Source organism: Sinohyriopsis cumingii, chromosome 11, assembly GCF_028554795.1.
Source record: "Sinohyriopsis cumingii isolate HCF-2022 chromosome 11, ASM2855479v2, whole genome shotgun sequence".
Lineage (NCBI taxonomy): Eukaryota > Metazoa > Mollusca > Bivalvia > Unionida > Unionidae > Sinohyriopsis > Sinohyriopsis cumingii.
Window position 1 is genome coordinate 109,576,244 of NC_142971.1, and position 22,436 is coordinate 109,598,679.

Here is a 22,436-nt window from a genome sequence, read left to right on the forward strand (position 1 = left end):
TATCTGGGTCAGTGGAGTCTGCAGTTGGACTAGACTTTTAAGCGACTACTTATGGTATATAACTCATTGCTTTGGAGATAATTAAATACTTTTATATGTATAATTTCTACTCAAGAAAGTAATAGAAATTCTGATGAAGTAAATCAGTAAATATTTATTCAAAAGTCATCACAGATATGAGGTATCACAAACCAATGCTTATTCCTTGAAATGTATTTGGCACACCATACCACTTCATATGATACATATGATGGCCCTAACCTGTTACAAGTGAAAATTTTAATGCAGGAAGAATACAGTGTATAGATGCCTTACCCAACCAAGAAGTGTCTCATACGGTCCCACATGGTACAATATTTTGAGTGGTCGTGCTAACGAGTGTATTCGCTGATGAAGGAATTGGTACAAGCTAAAAAGTCTCTCCTGTTCTCGCTGTGTTAAATATGGTGCCTCTAGCTCAGGACTTGTGTACTGGGCAGTGCTTTTGGATTTGTATAAGAAGTGCCGGAGATCAGAAATTTTGCAGTCTTGAATACTGTAGCTGTTTTTTCTCAACGAATCGCCAATTGCTTGGAGACCATTGTATTTCACTAACCTCTGATAAAAGAATGTAAAGGTATTCATAAATAATTTGAAATACTCTATTTCAAGAACAGGTGAATATCTGAAAGTGCAATATAAAAATTGACCCATCTGCAGCAATAACGTATTTACCTTATATGTTGGGACACCATAAATTAATTTTGAAAGTAATTTTATTTTGCATGTTATGTTTTGGCACACATTGTTTGCTTGAGTTGTAAGTTGTGGGGCACCTTTTAAATCATCCAAAAATTGTCAGAAAATGCACTCCAAATGAAATTTTAAAAAAAATAAAATAAAACTATGTACTTGTGATAGAACTTTAATCCAGTGCAGCATCATCTATCTCATCAACACAACCCTTCTCCTGCACATGTACGATCCATTCCATTGGTGCAAGAATATTTTTTTAAAGCTTTCTCATACCGTGAAAAATTATTGTAAGAGACAACACATCACCTGAACACCTGAAGTGGAACCTGCAAGGACTAAAAGTCAGATTTTTTTCAAATCTACACCAGTTGTGCTAATTCTCACACTTTTGGCCCCCATCTTACCATCAGTCCATCCAGGAATGAGATCAAAGTCACAAATTCATCAAATATTTATTTTTTCCAAATCTTCTGGGCAACACTAGTTCATCAACGTCCGTGCATGAAGCACTATATTGTGTCACTTTAAAAACTGTTCCATTGTTTCAATGTATTTTCAAAATTCCAGTGAATAATGGTGAAACAGAACCAAAGTTAGCTTTCAAATCTTGGCCATCTTTCTATATTCGAAAAATAAAATCAGCACACTTGAAAGAATCCAATGTTGACTTCTAAGGTCAGCTTGCTTTGCATTAAAATAACCTTTGTATTAATATCTCTAAAAAGCAAGAAAAATAGGATCAATGTATCTAAAAGTTGGTTTCCCAAGTTGGCTTGCTTCAAAAATAACCTTTGTCTTTGATGTCCTGTTGGTAAGTGCAAAGATGAGTTTACTGCTCACTGCCAGTTGTGTTTATTCACCACCATAGCCTCTTAAGTACTTTGCATCTGTGGCTATAATTAATACAAACAGGTAATAACGTCTGCAGGTAAAAATTATATACAGCAATAACTTGCATTAATGATACTTTTGTAACTCGTGCTAGCGAAAAGATTGTCACTTGCACTCATGGAACATATTTTCAAATAATGATTTTTATCTGCAAGATACTATTATATTGTTAACGTGGATATAATACAATCTTGGTTATTTTGCACCTAAAACTGTGTCATGCGTGAATGGCAGATGCTTTCAAGCAAGCAGTTGATTATTTCCCTCATGTCTGCGATTTTGGTGAATCCAGCTTTCAGTTGGATAACATATTCAAACCTTGGAATGCAAACAAACACAAGTTGTTTCGCAATGTTGATGTCAATGAACGACGTGTCATGTGTTATCAGACAGAATGATACATACTACAGTATCGAAGCCTACGCTATATATATATATTTTATTCCTTAACACTCATGATGGAAAAAAAGGAATAAATGATAACTATACAAGGTTAGTTTCTTTCTTTGTATTATCAAATAATCATTTTGTTTAACGATTTTATGTCAACATGCAGTAGGGGAGAGGGGACACAAATTTGATACAAAGTTATTTTGTTTCTTAAGTCTTGGGGCATATGACCTAGGTGAAAAAAGTTTCACCATAAGTTCTGGGACAGAAAAACAAATTATTTTATTGTGTCCCAATATATACGGTAAATACAGTACCTAAATTTAAAATACATATTTTTTCATCTACTGTGACTTCCTCATTTTTCATTGGTATAAATAAACACCAAATTTAAAACAATGAACAAGAAGCCTTTCATAGGTCTGGCTAAGTATCATATATTTGTATCTACTGTTGTACATTTATATCTATTACTATGTATTTGTACCTATTACTATTCATCTGTATCTATTACTTTATATTTGTATTACCATACATTTGTATTTATTACAATATATATATATATATATATATATATATATATATATATATATATATATATATATATATATATATATATATTAAAAACACAAACACCTCTCCCTCAAAAACACATGATGGGGTCTCAAAACAGACACCGCCCTATAAGCGAGTTACCATGGGACCTAAAAGAAACATAAGAAGTGATGCCATTTCCACTAGACAATTGAGAAAACCATGGGGGATGAGAACTGGACAGTTTAATGACTGAATACTCATTTTATAATCACCTTAAGAATAACTGTCAATAAAGCACTTTTCCTAATGCATAAATTTAATTTATTTTCAAGATGCCAAACATCTGAGAAATCATTAACATTATTCCATTTGGTTTTAACAACCATTACATATACGCGAAAACATCTGTGCATTACATCACTGCCTTTTGTTGTTGTTGACTAGTCTTGTTCCTTGTTTGGATTGTGATAACCAAAAGTTAAGAAGGGAGTAACAAAGCACAGACTAACTGTTGATACATCAACAAACAAGATTTCTTTTTGAAAAGGTTAGCGACATTCCTTTCGTGAAATAACTGTCTACATCGAAACTCATTTTTGTTATGTTCAATTAATAAAATTGATGCCATCACTTCACTGCAACAGTGAAACACCTTCTCATTCTTGAGGTTATCTCTAAGTGCCAATTTTGGAATTCTATGAAACACATTTTTCCACCATGATCCTTACCTGTGAAACAAAACTCTTTATTTTATGAAGTAGTCATTTTAATTGGTTGCCTTGCTCTCTTTGATCACATTTATGATTGAGTAGGTTAATTTAAGGTAGTTTAATTATATTATGTACACAATAATATGTACAACTGTGTTCGACTGATCAAATGAAATGAGTTTACCAAACTTGTGACTGGGGCTGCTAGATCTTACACATGTAGGATTTGCATGGCTTTTAACTTTTCTTTCATTCCACTCCCTTTATTTTATACAAAAAACACAATTAATATGATAATACAAAGGAGGTCAGCTTTTAATTCAGTGCAACAATAGAATACATCTGCAAGTCAGATATCAAATCATGGACAGCACATAATTAGGTTCTCAGATAAATGTTCACTGACATAGCTGTTACAGTAGATTGACACAATTTATTTGTAAATACATGAGGGGACACATTGTATTTACGATGATTTACAATTAAAACCAATCACAAAGATAGAACTACAACAATAATTTCACTTGCTAAAAAACTTATTTAACTGGTATTTATATATTAAAGTAATGCCTCCATAAGACATAAGTGAAATTTTCGCTGACTGAAATTTCGTTGAATATTAAAGCATTGCCGCCACTAGATGCTAAGTGACATTTTCATTTATCAAAATTTCATGGTGTACTAGGAATGTCATTTGGAAAGAAAATGTAGCAAAAATATATGACTTCTTATTAAAAGTTGATAATTTTATAATGTCGATTAGAATTTCCAGGTCCTATCTTCTGTTTTCAACAATAAAACCAGCAATATATAAAAGTATCAGTTACCTAATTTGATAACAATTTACTTCAAGTTCAACAAATAGGGATGAATTTTTGGGTTTTTCCTGGTTGAAAAAATGGAATCCATGCCCAACCCAACATTATAAGTAGGTTCGTGAGTAATCAGGGTGCAAAGTATAGATGGAGTCGCATGTGTGTGTGTGTGTGTGTGTGTGTGTCTGTATGTATGTATGTATGCATGCATGTATGTACTTATGTACATTTGTACTGCATATTAGGTTTATTCCACCCTGGAACTCACATATGCACAATCATCACATCTGTGATAATTTATGCCATGCTGCAGTTTTGTACATACCACAGTTGACAGTTATGGACATCATCAACTGTCTTATACTGAAGGAAATCTGTCTTGTAATAGTCATATGCTTCTAAATGCATCAAAGCATTACATTCAAATATATTTATAATTTATACTATAAAAATTAATCTGTATGGGACAAGAATAGAAGAAAGGAAAAAAAGAAAAAGCCTTCTTTGTGATCTGTGTGTGTAGAAATATTAAAGTTAGTAACCATATGGGGGGGTCATGTGATAAACACTTTGATAATGGTCTGCATTGGTATATAATAAAAATGCCTACTTCTTGTATTCTGTTTTTGCATTCTGACAGCGTGAAAAATGACTCCCTGTCCACAGTGAGCAATATTAAGCATGTCTGACAACTCTCGTCTAGGTATGATATGTGTGCTTGAAGAAATCCACTGAAATTAAAGATCTGCATGAGTTGGATAGAAAAACTGGCATCTACAGTTGCTAGGAAAAAATATAAATTATGCAACCAACAGAGAACTGTAATACTTAAATCCTAAACATACAATACATATATTAAACTCTCTACCTGCAAGAATCATAGTCTTTGGAATATGAAATTTATTCATGACAATGTTAATAAACAGCTTTCCTGAACTTAATATGAAATTATTTATCTCTATTTTGTCCTTACTTGTTTCACATATATTTAAAATTAAAATACCAATTAATAACTAAAATAAACATTATGATGCAACTGCAGAGAATATTGTAATGAGGAAAAAAACAAAATTAAACCCTCCAGGCCTGAATTTTACATTCCAAAACCAACCTGTAACTATTCATTCAAATTATCTACTTCTGTAAAATAAATTACTGAAAGATAATCATTTTGTCTGATCTTTCACAGACTGCCAGTAGTGAGAGTTGCTGCTTCCAGGACTTCCAGTTTCTGGACTCTGTTTTCAAAACTTTCATCAAATTTTAAAAATCATACAAAGACCTTTGCCCTTGACTAATCTGAGTGAAACACTGGGATCATTTCACTGGATTTGTTTTAGAGTGCTGACCACCAAAGGTAAACTTTGGCCAGTGCTACTCTTGGGTTTTGATTTCAAATTACAGAACACTATATTTTAGAAAGGAAAGAAATTTCTCTATTTGAAAAGCACAACTGGGCTATATAGTTTTGTTGCACAAGATCTGGAAGAGCTAAATTGTTGGAGAAGAGAAATTGAAGTTGCACCCCACTATTAAATTGCCTATATTTTCATAGGGTTGGTATTCTGAATTTTCTACATTATATTTCAATTCAAACTACCACTGAAAAGGAGATTTTAAGTGTGCAAATTTATGCAAAGTTTGCATGATTCTCTCAACTGCATGCCCTGGCAGCATTTCCGGCAATGACAAGAATGTCAAACGAGAGATATTAAAAATAAATTGTTTTAAATGAAACTGTTCAAACTGGGGGAGAGAAAGAGAGAGAGAGGAATCAACAGCTGTTATATGAAAATCACATCACACACTGAATATTATAGTAAATTCTCCTTGCAGGTTGCTTGAAGTTTAATGCAAGGACGATTCTTACTCTGAGATGTACTTTTTAACATACTAGTAAAATCTCTCTGAAGGGCACATGAAGTGTATTGCTAAAATGATAAAATACACTAGTCAAATCTTACATAACTTTTTAACATACTAGTAACTGACTTAGGCATATCTATAAATACTCAGTGACAGCAAAAGTGTTATTTGAAAATTAAAATGAATGAAAATTGTGTTGTTTTAAAAAATATAAAACTAAAGCTGTCAGTCATTTTAGAACTTCATGTTAATGTTCCAATTATAACCTGACTACTCACTCCCCCCCTGCGTGGGTTCGAGTCTCGGATTCGGCCAATGTGGGTATGTGAGAAAGCTTGCCAGTAGCTTCTCGTGAGTCGGTGGTTCTTTCCGGGGTTTTCGCAGGTTCTTCCTCCACCATTAATACTGGCCACCATGTACAGCCTATCGTGTGCTGAAAAATGGCGTTAAACCTAACAACAACAACACTCCCCCCCCCCATTACAACATTTTAAGAAGCACATTTACAAAAATATATAATCTGGCAACTGATAAACATTTATAAAGTGACATTGTCACTCTTTTTACATTAGTCTAGTTGCAGAAAAACACAAGGCAACAACATGAAAAGTCAGTACATTTTTTTTGGTGCAATATACTCTAACAGACAAATTAGATAAAGTCTACTGTAATTAAAACACTAGCATAATAAAAAGTAGTTCCACAAAAGGGATCATCACAAAGTCTTACAATGGTGAGGAGTGGTATGTACATTCAACCTTAATATTTTCTTCCCACGTGTTTCCATATCCATGGTAACATGTGGGAAATCACAGCTGCATGAACTGTACTGTAACTATAGTTTCAATGCCATTAATGTTTGCAACTGTATAGTGTGGATTGTATTGCCTGAAATCATTATCAGGGTTTTCAATAGACATGTACCCTTCGGTTTTGACAGGTGGAATTTTAAAATAACCTATTTTTGATGTAAGGAAATTCTGACTTGTGCATCTTTTTTACACACGTAGATTTGGGCTGAAACATCAATTTTAATTACCCTTGATTGGCTTCCAGCTTAGTTTCTTATTAAGAGTATGCTGTCTGTAACAAATTTACTGTAGGAAGCACTGATTGACATCTGCTTGACAATAGTTTAGACCCTGACAGCCAATAATATCACACCAATGAAAGATATACATGAACTGGGTGGAACTTACATTTCACTGGTCAGGTTGAGATTCAACTGACTTAGGTTGGATTGTTTCAAGATTACATTTGAAGTTTATGATAGAGGAAGAGAAAACAATTATGACATGAATGGACTGCCTTTTGATCAAATATAAGCATTGGTATGGTTGGGCATCAAATTATAATCAACTGGTTAGAACTGGAGCATATCATTATGACAGCTCACGAAGCCAATTGTCAATGGAAGTGAATCAACTTTAACTGTTTTACTGGCAAGTTGCTTCATGTTTTAAAGTCCGGAATCACCTATGATTTCACTGGATTCATTTTTGATAAGATATTGGCAATTGTTTGATGGCACTTTAAATTATAATCAGTTAGACAAAATGGGAATATATAGCTTCTCGCTAAGCCAGTTTTTGGCAAGGGATTGTGTTTTATTGGCAATAAATGTTGAAAACCTCAAATGTTTTCATTAATGGATCATTCAGAAAAAAATCGAACGGACATAACACTCAGTGCATACATCTGAACTTTAAAATTACAATGGCACATAGAAGTATATTTTCTTTTCTGTCTCTGTCTCGAAAATGACCTGGCAGTAATGAATTTTCTGACACTGAGAATCCAAAGAAATAGAAAGAATAGTGTCTGCTCTGCTGAGAAGAAGATGAGGCAATCTCCGAAATTTGTTAGAAAATTTAAGGACAAGTGGAAAAGCAAACTGACAATTCTGTGATATACATCCTTGATATCTGAAAAATATATAATCTTCATAGTTGTATGGGTATAATTTTGCATACATGATTTGAGCAGTTGATAACAGACTATGTTAAAAAGTTGAAAATATAATAAAGTATAAAATAATCCTCTGTTTTATATACAGAATATACACACAGTAACATATAGATAGAATGAAAAACACTTTCACAAAAATGAGATTTTATATTTCTTACAAAATACTATACAGGTATTTCTCATTATTCAACATGAGACAATAAATCTTAAACATTTGTTTCCACCAAGAACAAGGAATCACAGCGATGGGCTCATGACTTTCCAAAAGAATTGACTCTCGACATATTAGTTTTAACTCTTAAGATTTTAGGGTCAAGGGTCAACTGACTCTTCAGTCTGGAAATCTATTGAGAACCATGATTATATCTGACCAATCAAAAAAGCATATTTTACAACATGAAATCATTATATCTAACTAATCAGAAAAATAATTATATTTTACTGCCTGAAATTTGTACATTTGATCCATCAGAAAATGCCTTACATTCATAGATGTTGCTGTTGTTGTTATGGGGTTTAACGCCATTTTCAGCACAAGATAGGCTATACATGGTGGCCAGTATAAATGATGGAAGAAGCCCGGAAAACCCTGGGAAGAACCACCAACCCAAGAGAAGCTACTGGCAAGCTCTCTCATGTATCCACGTTTGCCGAGCCTGAGACTTTAACCCACCCAAACAGAGGTGAGATGGCAGTGATCCATAACGGTGAGTGTTTTAGACCACTCGGAGATCCCCCATTCATAGATGTGTTAGAATGTGACATAACCTACCTAGAATCAAACTTTGGTAGACAAATGGGCGTCCAGGACTCCGCAGCTTTGAAAGATTCAGCAGCGTTGATAAGGTTGATGATGAGGTGCAAGTCCATAGGGTGCAGATAGTACTTCTTCATTCTCACCAATGTCACCAGCTGACTATTGGCAATGATTAAAGTGAACACCAAGTCCTAAAATAATGTTTAAAAAAATAAATAGAAATGTAGTCTAATACAAGAACAAATTCACAAATCTTTCCAATTAAACAAATCATTTGTGTCAGAACACAAACTATGCACAAAAACTGAACATATGCTCAAATCTAATTTTATTAAATGTTTCTTTCATTGTCGCTTTGTATTACTGGAGATTTAATTTGAATGTGAAAAGTCCATCAACTTTTCTCCTAGATTTGGCTTAAAATTGTTGAACAAAATACCGTATATATTAAATTGTAAGATGAGTCCAACTGCAAACTGCACAGACCCAGATCTATTGATACATAATGTGCTGGCAGATCTGGGTGTGTGCAGTTTGTTAGAACAAACATCATTGACCTTGACCTGCAGGTGCGTTATGCTACAGCAGATCTGAATCTTTGCTATTTGCAGATTAACTCGACTTACAAATAAATAAAAAAGGTAGTGGTCCTATACTATCGCCTTCCTGTCATTTATGTTCAAAGTTTTGGATTAGGAATGTTATTATCAACAATAAATGTTTATAGTTTCATTGCAAATCATTCTTATCCTATTTTCTTTAGATTACGAGTCATTTTATTATGTAGCAGCCTCCCTTACACAGTCTAAATGACTCTGTAAAAGATCAGTAAAACGTTCTATTGATGTCTGATACAGAAAAATATTGATATGATTCCTTCTTAATATGTTCTGAGTAAAAAAAATTCAATTTTATGCAAGCAAATCCTTTCAGTGATCCCTCATTATGGAAGGCGACTGCAACATGTATGTGTACTTAACTAGTCATGTTAGACAAATACACCACAAAACAGTTCTGAATAGGAGTGAAATGATTCATCGATATAGTGATGCAAGTGGTGTAAAACTGATGCAAAATTATACCTACTGTATACAAATTACTTTCACTTTCAGCAGTTGTGAACATTAGTGTTTGACTTTTGAATTCAGACTTAATCAGAGACAGCTGTTGCAGGCTCATACACTCATGTTAAAAAGAGTAAAGATAACATTCACGTGCCATCTGCAAATTAACACCAAGTGACGTGGTTCATAACACTGCCCCTCCCTTGGCCAATTCCTTGGTAATTATTGTATCCAAAAAGCTTGTTTGACAAAGTAGTTCAAGTTTCCTCTGCCCCCTGCCACCCCCTTCTTGATATTTGGACATTCATGTTGGGATGTAGTGTCAAGCCATATGCCTATCAAAAAGTTTGAATTTACCAACACCGTCATGACAGGGTAGCTGCTTACTTGCCAGACAAGCAAACTTGAACACCCTTACATCAGCCATACCTGCATGAAATCGATAGGGATAAGATTCATTTTCTCAGAAATTGCAAGTATAAAAATTGGTACATCTTTAATAAGCTGACAAATGAGTTGAAACTACAGCATTGGTGAAATATGGCCTGCAACTCGCCATTAGCATTGCTAGTCACTTGATATGAATGGTTGTTAAACTAAATCTAATGGGTACAATGTGCCTGGAACAGCATTATTTCATAGTTTGAATCCAGCACCAAGGAAGTTTTACAAATACAGTGTTAAAAATAGAGCAATGTAGACAAACCCAAAAGGGCTGATTCCTGGCATGGCGATAGTCATGACGACAAAACTACATCAGATTAATGATGCTGTGAAAATTGTTAATGACTAGTGGGTCATTTTGAGCATGATAATGGTGTTAAATACAAGTCTGATGTACATGCTGGATCGACAAAAATAGACTGCATGCCAGTCAATCCCCCTTCCAGCAAATGTGGAAAAGGCAAATTAAAATACAGACAATTTAAGAGTAGAATGCAATTTTCATTTTTCTCACACATTTCAGCCCTGCTGGATCATGTCTACAAAACCATATTTCCCTATCAGGGTTAAAATAAACTAAATAAATAAGAATTTTAAAAAATTAAATTAAGTAAAGATTTTTCTTTGATCAAAATAACTGTCAGGTGCCTAAAGTGATTTCTGCATCTGATCAAATGGAGCAGTATTAAATGGCCTCAAATGCTGAATGAAAATCACATCTAAGTCTGTTTGAAAGTATTGTTGTTACTTTGTCATGGACTAGATGGCATATTAATGGCTAAGTATGTGTCTGCCTGTAATCTGTATGTACTGGAAATATAACCAGTAAATCATATGAAAGGCCACCACCTACTACATCACTGACTTTATAAAGCTGGAAAGACCATCAAGTTAATGTGTAGTGAAAATTCATATCAAAGAATGTGTACTGTGAATCATATTGATATGTATCATTTCACCCCTAGTTCTGAACATAACTGGAAAAATAAAATCATTACTATATTAATCAGGAGTCCATGGCTTACATGAATAAAAATAAAATCATTACTATATTAATCAAGAGTCCATGGCTTACATGAATAAAAATAAAATCATTACTATATTAATCAGGAGTCCATGGCTTACATGAATAAAAATAAAATCATTACTATATTAATCAAGAGTCCAAGGCTTACATGAATAAAAATAAAATCATTACTATATTAATCAAGAGTCCATGGCTTACATGAAGAAAAATAAAATCATTACCATATTAATCAGTACTATATTAATCAGGAGTCCATGGCTTACATTAAGAAAAATAAAATCATTACTATATTAATCAGTACTATATTAATCAGGAGTCCATGGCTTACATGAAGAAAAATAAAATCATTACCATATTAATCAGTACTATATTAATCAGGAGTCCATGGCTTACATGAAAAAAAATAAAATCATTACTATATTAATCAGGAGTCCATGGCTTACATGAAAAAAAATAAAATCATTACTATATTAATCAGGAGTCCATGGCTTACATGAAGAAAAAAGCATCCCTTGAAGGGACTGATGCTCTACTGGGAAAAGTGAATACCTAGGAATTCAAGAAAAGTGAATACCTAGGAATTCAAGAAAAGACTATTTCTTCCTTTTAACTATTGGGTGGTGTTTTGAAACCATCTGGTATTCTCTAGCAATAATAAAATTTTCAAATTAGTTGCTGTGGTGGACATAATGCATATTAAATTGGCACCCTTTTCAGTTAGGACAATGAAGATATCATGTGAAGTACTTTGGTCTAACCTCATGTCATAATGATCATCCATTTTTGTGGATGAGTGACAGGAAGATTTTCATGACATCAATACTGGATGTACGACTAGCACCATTTTCATTTAGGACCAACTAGGTATCACAAGAAGTCTATTAGTGAAAACCCCTTGTTAATATTGACATTCATTTAGGAGGACAACAGAAAACAATATTTTCATGGTGGTCATATTGAGAGTTAGTCATTTTCCTTCCGGAACAAGCAGACACCATATGAACTCTTCTGAAGAAATCCCAATGTCAAAATGAACTTCCCTTTCAGAGAAGTAGCAAAAAAAGAAAATTTTCAAGACAGCCCCATACTGGACATCAGAACAGCACCATTTTAATTCTAGTTGAACAAATAATTATAAAAAGTCTCCAGAAAAAGTAGTGTATAACAAAATTTTCAAGCTGGCCACTGTGGCAGCCATATTAGACCCCATATCAGCACCATTGTCATTTAAAACCAAGCAGACATAAAAAGTCCCTTGGTGAAAACTCCATGTCAACATGACTTTCCATTCAGCTGGATTAGCAATCAGATTTTCAAGATGACCACTGTGGTGGCTATGCTGGACATCAGAATGGCACCATGTTCATTTAAAACAAACAATGTGTTTTTATAAAATCTCCAAATCAGCCTAACTTTCTGTTCAAGAGAAGTTGCAGTAAGATTTTCAAGATGGCTGCCATAGTGTCCACACTGGACTTAGATCAGCACCATGTTTACTTAGGACCAACTAAACATCATAAGAAGTCTTTTAAGAAAATCCCATGCTGATATGACCATCCATACAGAAGGAGTAGTGATAACAAGATTTCAAAGATGGCCACTGTAGATGCCAGATTTGGATTTCAGATCAGCACTATCTATTTTAGGACAAATGACATCACACCAAGTCTTTCAGCAAAAACCCCATGTTAAAGTGACAATTCATACAGGAGAATTAGTGTAACAAGATTTTCAAGATGAATGATGTGATGACTATATTGGATTTCAGATCTCACCATTTTCATCAGGACCAACTAGGCATTATACAAAGACAATCTAGAAGTAGTGATAACACAATTTTCAAGATGGCCTGAGACAGACAGACAGACAATGGATGACAGACCATTCCATAAGTTCTTTTGGACTATATATAACCAGTAGAACTTAAAAATTACCCACCTAATGTTTCTAACTGTCTAACTGACAACAGTCTCAACAGTTTTGTCATGTATAATGGTCCTTATTATTATACAATGCATGTTACCAATTTGTACCCACAGCAAACATAAGAGCCAGGTAAGTGATGCAACGCTTAATATTTCAGAAATAGTCTATACATGGATCCACACAATATGGTTTCTTTCAGTTCAAAACAATTTTTATCATAAAAAACAGTTAATGTTCATTGTTAGATGACCAAAAAGTGAAAAAAAAGTTAATAATTGTATGTAAGTTTATGGTAACACTGCAACTCACCTTCACTTTGGCATGCTGAACTATACTTTGTGCTATCATATCCCTGACTGTGCTTTCCAATGGTAAACAACGCACAGCTCCTAACAAAAAACCTGGCTCTGTCTCCATCATATTCAATAAACTATCTAAAAACTTTTCTGCTCCACTTAGCTGTCGACGTAAATCATAGTTCCTTCTCTGTTTGTAAATTTTCTGCAATGAAGTAAAAGTCAAAACACTTAACACTTGGTTATAAAGGTATGTCAGTTGCATGAGCATTTGTTGTGTAGAATCTGTTCCATTTGAGACACCAACTAAAATCAAATGTTCTCGGATTAAAAACACAAATCGATGTTCTCCTGCTATGATGGATCGAATAACATCACCAGAGACCTGTATGAATGACACTAATGCCTGCATCACTCCAAATATGGTCACAAGTTTGTCTTCATTGCCATACCTGAAAATAAAGAAGTATAAAACACTGTGTCAGTTATATCATATAGTTATTTTTCTCAATGTTCACAGAATTTTTTTCTGACACAGGAACTGGGCAATCAATTTAAACAAAAATCACAAACCTTGATTACAATTCACTATACTGAAATTTCAAGTGCCTGAAAAGGGCCCTATCTTTAACTATTATTTTGACACAATGCTGAAATTTTTGTACTTCAAATATTACAATTGTGTTTATTGACCTCTCAAAATATTTAACATAAAGCATTGTTTTCCTCCAAGTCTTGAACCCAACCTTGTCCAACTGCTCCAGAGCTCATAAAATTTTTTTGACACAGGCCTGTGGCAAGTCTCTTTACACAAAACACACCTGCCCTGTCTTACAATTTACTCACCCAACAAGACCATATTTTCTATTATTTTTACACACACACCACATAAAGAAAAATTAAACGGTTGGTTCCTTATACTTGTGATATTATTCACTGAGCCTTAATTTTCATTTTGCTGGAGAGGAACTCACAACCAATGAGGTTACCAACAATTTCACAATTCTGCATGATCAGTTGTTAAATTCAGAATAACTGTGGCATACACCTCTGCTCTTAAGATTTCTAACTGTATGCCTAAGGCTTTGCCTTCAGGTTTATGTACAGAATGTATGTCATCAGATAAGAATTCAGAGGTAATGGAGTAGTTTCATTTTATGAAAGCTGCAAAATGTCCAGAGGCCTTGATCTTTTTAATATCAATCTGTTGTTGTTGTTGTGTTTAATGCCATGTTTCAGCACACGATAGGCTATACATGGCGGCCAGTATTAATGGTGGAGGGAGAATCCAGGAAAACCCTGGAAAGAACCACCGACCCACGAGAAGCTACTGGCAAGCTTTCTCACGTACCAACATTGGCCAAATCCAAGATCTGAACCCATGCAGACAGAGGTGAGATGGCAGTGATCTGTAACGGAGATCCCTTTAGACCACTCGGCCACAGTATCAATCTGTACAAAAAGCAGTTTCAAGTTTGCAATTAGTTTATGTTACGTTACTTTGGATGTGTTATAATTACTGAAAACACCTACTCTGTGTCAATAGAATCAGCGGCTACCAACTCTGAAATAAATGGAATTAAATAAAATGTAATGCTCTCAGTTTCTTTAGGGGGTGAAACAACTTTGTGTTGAAGGCTTTTATATGTCAGAAATTGACTATCTTAGCTTCAATCAAACAACTGCATAGGTACTGCTCGAAATATTTAACCATCAAAGCATTACCAAGTCATCATGAGCAAGGAACAGTTTATAATTATTATTTCTTCAATCAAGGGAATGAATGTAACAAGAACATGAATGCTACATGATACGCCTGCCCCATGTTTAACAGTCCTCTGTGCTGAGATTTAATGTACAGAAACCATTCTTATTATGCTTTACAAGATTCTTCCTTACCCCAAGTGTAAGCCATCCATTAATTTGGTAATTGTAGATGGAGGACAACTCAAACCAATGTACAGAAATGAAATTAGTAATAGACAGATGGACTTCACAATATAATATGCTCCACCTTATGGCAGGCATATAAACACAATACAGTAAATTTAACCACTTACATCATTCTTTTAAAGTGATGAATGATTTTCCATGATTTTATTTAACTCCATTTCTGTGCAACACATTGAAGATATGATCTTGATATTGTGCAAATTCATTAGGAAGCTCCTACAAACATTGTGCCTGGAGACAAGAGCTACAAGAATGACGAGAATGGGCTCCCATAAATGAATATTAAATTCAGGTAATCCAGTGGGCTACTAAATACCGGTGGTCACACTTAGGGCAACTGCTGTTAATATGTGCACCCAAGTTTCTTTTCCAGGTAGCACATAGCCTAATTTTTTTAATTCATTGGACCCTGATCAAAATTAAACAATGCTCCTGGTGGCAAAATGAGTTTTGACCTTTTGCCACTCAAACCATCTTACATATTCAACATGTACATGGGTTGGTCCCTTAGAAACGTCAATGAAAACAACCTTATAATTGTCAATATATGTTGATGCAAACAATTAAAATGTACCTATGTACATGCAATAACGACATGCCCATCTCTTTACCCCAACCATATCATTTTGTCCAACTGTAATATTATTATGACATTCTAAAAGGGAACAAATTACCATCATAAAGAACCAGAAAGTTTAAGTATTTGCTTCCACACCATTTGCTTTTCTCAAAAATTATGCTTAAATCAACAATGTTCAAAGAAAAAAGTTTTAGTCACAGACCCAGGGCTGGTAACTATAAAAAAAATCACAAGCCCTGGCTCAAATTCCACAAGCCTGGACTACAGCTGAATGCCTCTGTCCAATATAGGTGATAAAACTTTATTAAAACAAATCATGTGCCAAAAAACAAGTCTGTGCTTATTATTGTCCATCAATTAATCTATTTCATTAATAAAATAATACTGAAAAGCACATGTCAATTAACTAATTGGAATGTTCAATTCAGCATGTCAAATATGTTGCATACAGGTGGTCTCCTATTTTGACAGATATGGTACACACAGAAATGACTTATGACTTTTATGTTGATATGTTGTTTGCTGCATCTCCTAAGAATTAAATTCAAGCCCACCCACCCCTTATTTCCTGGCATTCTTCACAAAGAAAACTCCAGCAACCAAGAGTTCCAAAATTTATCTTTGCTTGCTTTTCTTCCTAAATCACCTTCCTTCCAAATTTAATCACACTTGAACACTATTCCAACAACTGAAATAATCATGCATTCTGTTTTGTATATCCAGGGTTAAATTCAACTTCACATAAACATTGCCACTATTCACAAACATGTCAATAATCTTTAATACAGATGGCTTAAGCATTCTCACTCAAGGCAATGATATGTAATAACTTTAGTTCACCTACACACATCTAGCACCTGTTTAATTTACCTATATTGGGTTGTTCCACTTCATGATCTTTTTCACCTATGCAAATTAGTACAATGGGCTCGCCAACTGCAGTCTTTAAATGCAACACACTAGCTATTGTGAGCCAATTAAGTAAGCCATGCAATGGTGTTTTATACCTGACCTCGTTCCCTTTTAATTGCCTTTATTTAAACTGACTGAAGGATAGTTTTAAATCAGCTCCAATCATTACTGCATAATATTTATACATGTTACATATAACGGGCATATTCTGGAGTATTTAACTTTTTCCCCCTATTTTCAAAGATTACTAAAAATCATATTTTTCTAAACACGACTGTGTTTTTAATATGATATCCCATGTTTTGGCATGTCAATATCCTGAAAATAGATTTTTGCATTTCGTAAGCACAATCAATGTTTTCTCAGGTAAATTAGATTTTTTTCAAAATAGCCTGTATAGCTTAGAATACTGGACAGGCCCAATCTCTGAAATTAGTGAGGTCCTGAGCATCAGGATATCAGATTTTTTTAAAGCAGTGAACAACAAATTTACAAAGGTAGAATAGAATCAAATTTGTTGGTCACAGTGCTTTTCTTAGCAATAACCCACCCACCTACTTCAAGCACGGGGGATGGATACAAAATTCTCAAACTTTAAGCTTGATTCAAAATACAAAATTGTGAAATCTGCCATCAATGGCAGACAATACATTTAATTCATAATTTTACCTTGAGTAAACAGGCTTTCCAGAATCACTAAAGATAAAGATGTGTTTTTTTTGTGATCTCCATTCTGGACTATTGACATCTTCATCTGTAATGTGAGCTACTATGGGTCCATTTCCAGGATTCAATGACTCATCCAGTGCTTCTGCTATGTCTTTTGTTTCAAAAATCTGAGAAGACATAAAGAATTAATAACAATAGAAGTGTAAGTATTGCAAGTCTGGGGGCAAACTACCTCTACACCCAGTACTGGACCTAAGTGTACACTTCCAGCATTGCTTGGTCTCGCATAAAAATACATGTCTAATATACAGGTAACCTTCAAAATAGTTTAGATCCACCCTTCTTGCTTTAACAGCTTCTATTCTGGAATTATTTCTTTGATAAAAACCAAGGTATTTTATATTTATTTCATAGGCCTGTCTTGGAAGCCGTGGATAGTAAAGCCATTTAGCACAAAAAATGTTTCATTTTGTATTAACGTACTTATTTAAAAAGTAATTAGAGACTTACCTTATTCCTTTATTACCGAATGTCTTCAAAACACAATCTCTCTTTCATAAGGGACTGACCATTTAACTGGGATGGGGGAGGGCAAAAGCTGGTATTTTGTATGTAAAAAAAATTCCAGCTCTCTAACAAATATACAAAATATTCTTGCTCTGATTTGTAGTCGAAAAAACCTGCTGTATCTAATATACAAAAATTAAATTCCATTTCATGAAAAGTCAAATAATGTAGATATAAAGACTAAACAAATGTATTTGACATAAGTTTAATATTTACAAAAGACAGTGTGTGTGATTTAGATTTTTAATGTAGCTTTAACAATTGTCCACCCCCATCGCTACAATGACATGCAGCATGATGTCCCACCCAGTCACATTATCCTGACACCAGGCCGACCAGTCCTAACACTAACCTCTTAATGCTGAGCGCCTAGTGAGGCAGCTGTTAGTACAATTTTTTTTAGAAGTCTTTGGTATGACACAGCCAGGGTATAAACCCACAACCTCCCGCATTCAGTATGGATGCTTTAACCACTAGGCCACCGGAGCGGTCTTCATCAGACAGAATAATTATTATAGGGAAGATACTGAGGCTTTAGTTTTAGCTATACTGCATGATGTTAAGAGTGCAGTATAGCTCAGATAAAAAATAAGTTAATATTTTCCCATATAAATGTAGTAACCTTTTTATTACATACAGTTTTACTCATTTTGCTTCTTTAAGGCTGAATAATAAAAAGAGCATGTTACACAAGAACAAGAATCAAAGGAAGTGAATTTCTGCTACATTCCAAAATAAGTATATAAGCATAGCTAAACTAATACCCATACACAATAACAGAAGTCATGCACTCATAACCACCCATCAACCTTTGAACTTACAGGTGTACTGCATGCTCAATCAATCTTTTAGAAAAGAAATCTCATTTTGGTATACATCAAATTTAAATTTACTTCATGTTGTGAATGATTGCACCTGGGAACAACTTCTCCCATTGGTCTGGAATGGAGATTTGTTTTTCTGTCCATTAAAATAAATTCGGCTTATCTAGTTGTGAATAGCCCAGAATACATAAATTGGTTAAAAGGAGAATAAGAATCATGAATTAAATGAAGCTATCTAAACACTTTCTTCAATAATAATAATTTTTATTCCTTTAGTTAAAGAAGTATTTTTCAACTTAACCCGATTTTGACATTCTCTGCTTCCATCACATTCCAGTCAACTGAAATGTAGACCAACGAAACTCGAAAACAGTTCTATTTGCTTGTGTTTAAGAATTTAAATTTATTATAAAAACGACATCAGCGTAAGTAAGTCTGACTAAAACATTATGACTAATTTGCAGCAAAGCATCATTATGGGCTGCCAATTGTATGAGATATTCCTGAAAAGCTGACTTTCTTTACGACATAAGTTGACATAAAAGCACGCTACACAGTGCTGTTATTCCGGCTGTAAGACCTAGGTGCCCAAAACATAAATATCAGGGTCGAGGTCTTACATTGTAGGACTACAGCTGCCACGTGATCATTACTTACTTTTTATTCCATGCATTCATTTCTTAACCTGGTTATAAAAAATTAATATTAATGATAAGGAATATTTTATAAAGTTACACTTGTGCATTAACTTATTCTGGTAGAAGTGTCATTTATTGCATATAATTTTCCTATATAAATCAGCCATTCTGGGCAAGTCACAATGGGTAATTTTCTTATCAGTATTATGGATACAACTATCATTAAATTTTCAATGAAAATCTGTACTGCTGCTGGGTATGAAGTAGGAAAACAAAAAACACTACCAGTGTTAACAACTTGCCATAATGGCAGTGAAGGTAATCAATAGCAACAGTAAACATACTTTATGAAAAAAGACTAAACGTATGATTTTCTTTCAGTTTTAAGTGCTAAATGCAAAACATACTGTCCATTATACAAGGATGGCTATTCTGCATGGATTGGACTATAGTCTCATTATATATCCCCATTTGTTTGTACCCCTACCAATTTCAATAACAAAAACGTTTAATGTGATAAAAAGAGTACATAACTAAGTCAACTGAATAATTGATTTATAATTTCTAACCTGACTGTGACCAGAATGGCACTAATACTGGCATCCCCTTCCCCTGTCACGATTAACAGACTTTCTATACTAACATGGCGCCATATTACGTACACTATGGGCTAGTTTATTTCCATCCGACAACATAATGACGTAGTTCATCCTATTCAGTAACTGCCGGATAATTCTGTAAATTACCAGAACGTTGAGAGTTTGGAATTATATCCCTTGGCATTTGTACACATAAACATAAAAATTAACCGCTTGTTAAATCCAAGTGAAAGGCAAATTTGTTGTCGTCATTCTATTCAACACTGGAAATATCAGAAGCAGATGAAATATGAATGTGTTGTGCACACACACCTTTGATGAAAATGTCCAGGAACTGGAAATGGATCTCCAGCATGTCCCTTCTTTTATATTGAAAACTTCTGTTAAACATGAAACGCGCAGATGACGACGGTGTTAGGGCCATTCTACTCAGGTTAGAAACTATAAATCAATGAATGAACTAAGTTCCAAGTTTCCATTATTGAAATCAGTGGGGGGGGGGGTACAAACAAATGGGGATGTATGGTCAGACTTTAGTTATTCCTGCAAATGCTTATCACATTGTGTAAGGAAATTTGTTAACAATTCCTGCCCCATGTTTATAAATGTCTTCTGATAGAATTCATAATTCAAAGTACTTTGGGTAATGTCAATATATGTCATATAATATTATGACTTTAGACTGATTCAGAAACACACACACACACACACATATATATATATATATATATATATATATATATATATATATATATATATATATATATATATATATATATAATACACACATATACATACATGTTATTACAGGCAGAGGAGTTATGCATCACAGTTTTTTGTATAATACCTAAAAAATATCTCTAAACAGAACATACAGTATCATGCACTTATGAAGTATGGATTTTGGGCGAGTTGTGAATCTCTGTCAACCCATGGATTCACAAGAACAAGGCAGTGGTGATAATAACAGTTTGCTTGTATCTGTCGCAGAATCTTTGATTACAATAGTCGCCTGGGTGACAAAATAAAGGAAAAAAGTGAGTAGTCGAAAACAGGGAATAGCTAGCCTCGATAAAGCATGCGCCAGATAAAAATCAAATACTTCAGAGTTATTAAATTTAAGAACAACATACTTCACCCTGGTCCTCACTGGAATCTTCTCCAATCGACAAGTCGCTTTTAGCACTATTTTGGTCATCGTTTTCTTTCGCTACCTCGTCCTGTTCTTCCTTTGACGTCTGCTTCACGATCTCATGAATAAGGCCACCTTTGTGCTTTTTTATTTCAAATTCTTCTACACAGTCTATATCAATGTTTTCAAACGAATCTGATGCTATCAGCATGGAATTTTTACTGTCACCGGGAGCATTGTTTTCTATTAATTCTTCTCCGTCTGGGTCTGAAATCTGTCTCTGTTCCGCCTCTCTGGACTCCGCCATTTTCATAATATTTTTAGTAGTTTCTCAGCACAAGAGAGTCTCAGCACAAGAGGGTCTCACTAAACACCCCAGGACACACCAAGATACCCCAATACACCCTAGGACACCCCAAGACCCTCAAAGAACATATCAAGACTCAATAAATTACCTACTTTAAATTTCAACAACAACACAAACAAACATAGAAACAAAAAGTGTGAAGATTTATATTGTTTATTTAACGGAGAAAGTAGCGAGGTCAAAGAGTTGCCATGGGAAATAACTCCCATTTCAACCATTAGTGTTCGGGTGCAGTAACGTGAATATTTATCAACATTTATAAATAAGTAACAATACCACATGTGAGCAAGACATTTCGACCCCAAGAAAACTCCCAAGACATTTCGACAACAAGACACTTCAACTCCAGTCAAGGGAGAATTCGCCCCCAATTCATGCATATTTAAAATAATAATTAGCACTAATATCAATTTCCACTAATCACGCCATTATTCATTGACGTCTGCAATTAAAGAAGATACCAACACATCTCTAAGTCGCCGAAAAAAATGTCAACAGTTAATTAAAATTAAAGTCACCTTTATTAAGTTAATGAATGCACGCAATCTGAATGAAAAGAAATCACATTTACTGCACACTATAAATTTGCATTTAAAAAATCCGATTTTGTAAAAACAATAATTAGCACACTGCAAATGGTCATTCCCACTAATAACACGGTTATTCATTGATGTCTGCAATTTAATTAAAAAAAGATGAAAACACTCAATTATAATTAAAGTCACTTTTATTAAGTTAATCAATGCACGCTAATTTGAATGAAAAGAAA

The 22,436-nt window shown here is 34.1% G+C and overlaps 2 protein-coding genes across 2 annotated transcripts in view; one reads left to right on the forward strand and one right to left on the reverse strand.

Moving 5' to 3' along the window:
* LOC149789280 (sodium- and chloride-dependent GABA transporter 1-like) overlaps positions 1 to 6,245 on the forward strand; it is a 95,769-nt gene extending 89,524 nt beyond the window's left edge. Inside the window, exon 12 of the mRNA XM_089975469.1 lies at positions 5,268 to 6,245. Coding sequence (XP_089831595.1) covers positions 5,268 to 5,345 — 78 coding nt within the window. The 3' untranslated portion in view covers positions 5,346 to 6,245. The remainder of the gene's footprint in view (positions 1 to 5,267) is intronic.
* LOC149789281 (protein SAND-like) overlaps positions 1 to 21,810 on the reverse strand; it is a 38,254-nt gene extending 16,444 nt beyond the window's left edge. Inside the window, exons 1-6 of the mRNA XM_089975470.1 lie at positions 21,302 to 21,810; positions 17,541 to 17,707; positions 13,440 to 13,878; positions 8,685 to 8,860; positions 4,689 to 4,809; positions 316 to 597 (exon numbers count right to left, since the gene is read on the reverse strand). Coding sequence (XP_089831596.1) covers positions 316 to 597; positions 4,689 to 4,809; positions 8,685 to 8,860; positions 13,440 to 13,878; positions 17,541 to 17,707; positions 21,302 to 21,613 — 1,497 coding nt within the window. The 5' untranslated portion in view covers positions 21,614 to 21,810. The remainder of the gene's footprint in view (positions 1 to 315; positions 598 to 4,688; positions 4,810 to 8,684; positions 8,861 to 13,439; positions 13,879 to 17,540; positions 17,708 to 21,301) is intronic.
* Positions 21,811 to 22,436: the final 626 nt, after the last annotated feature.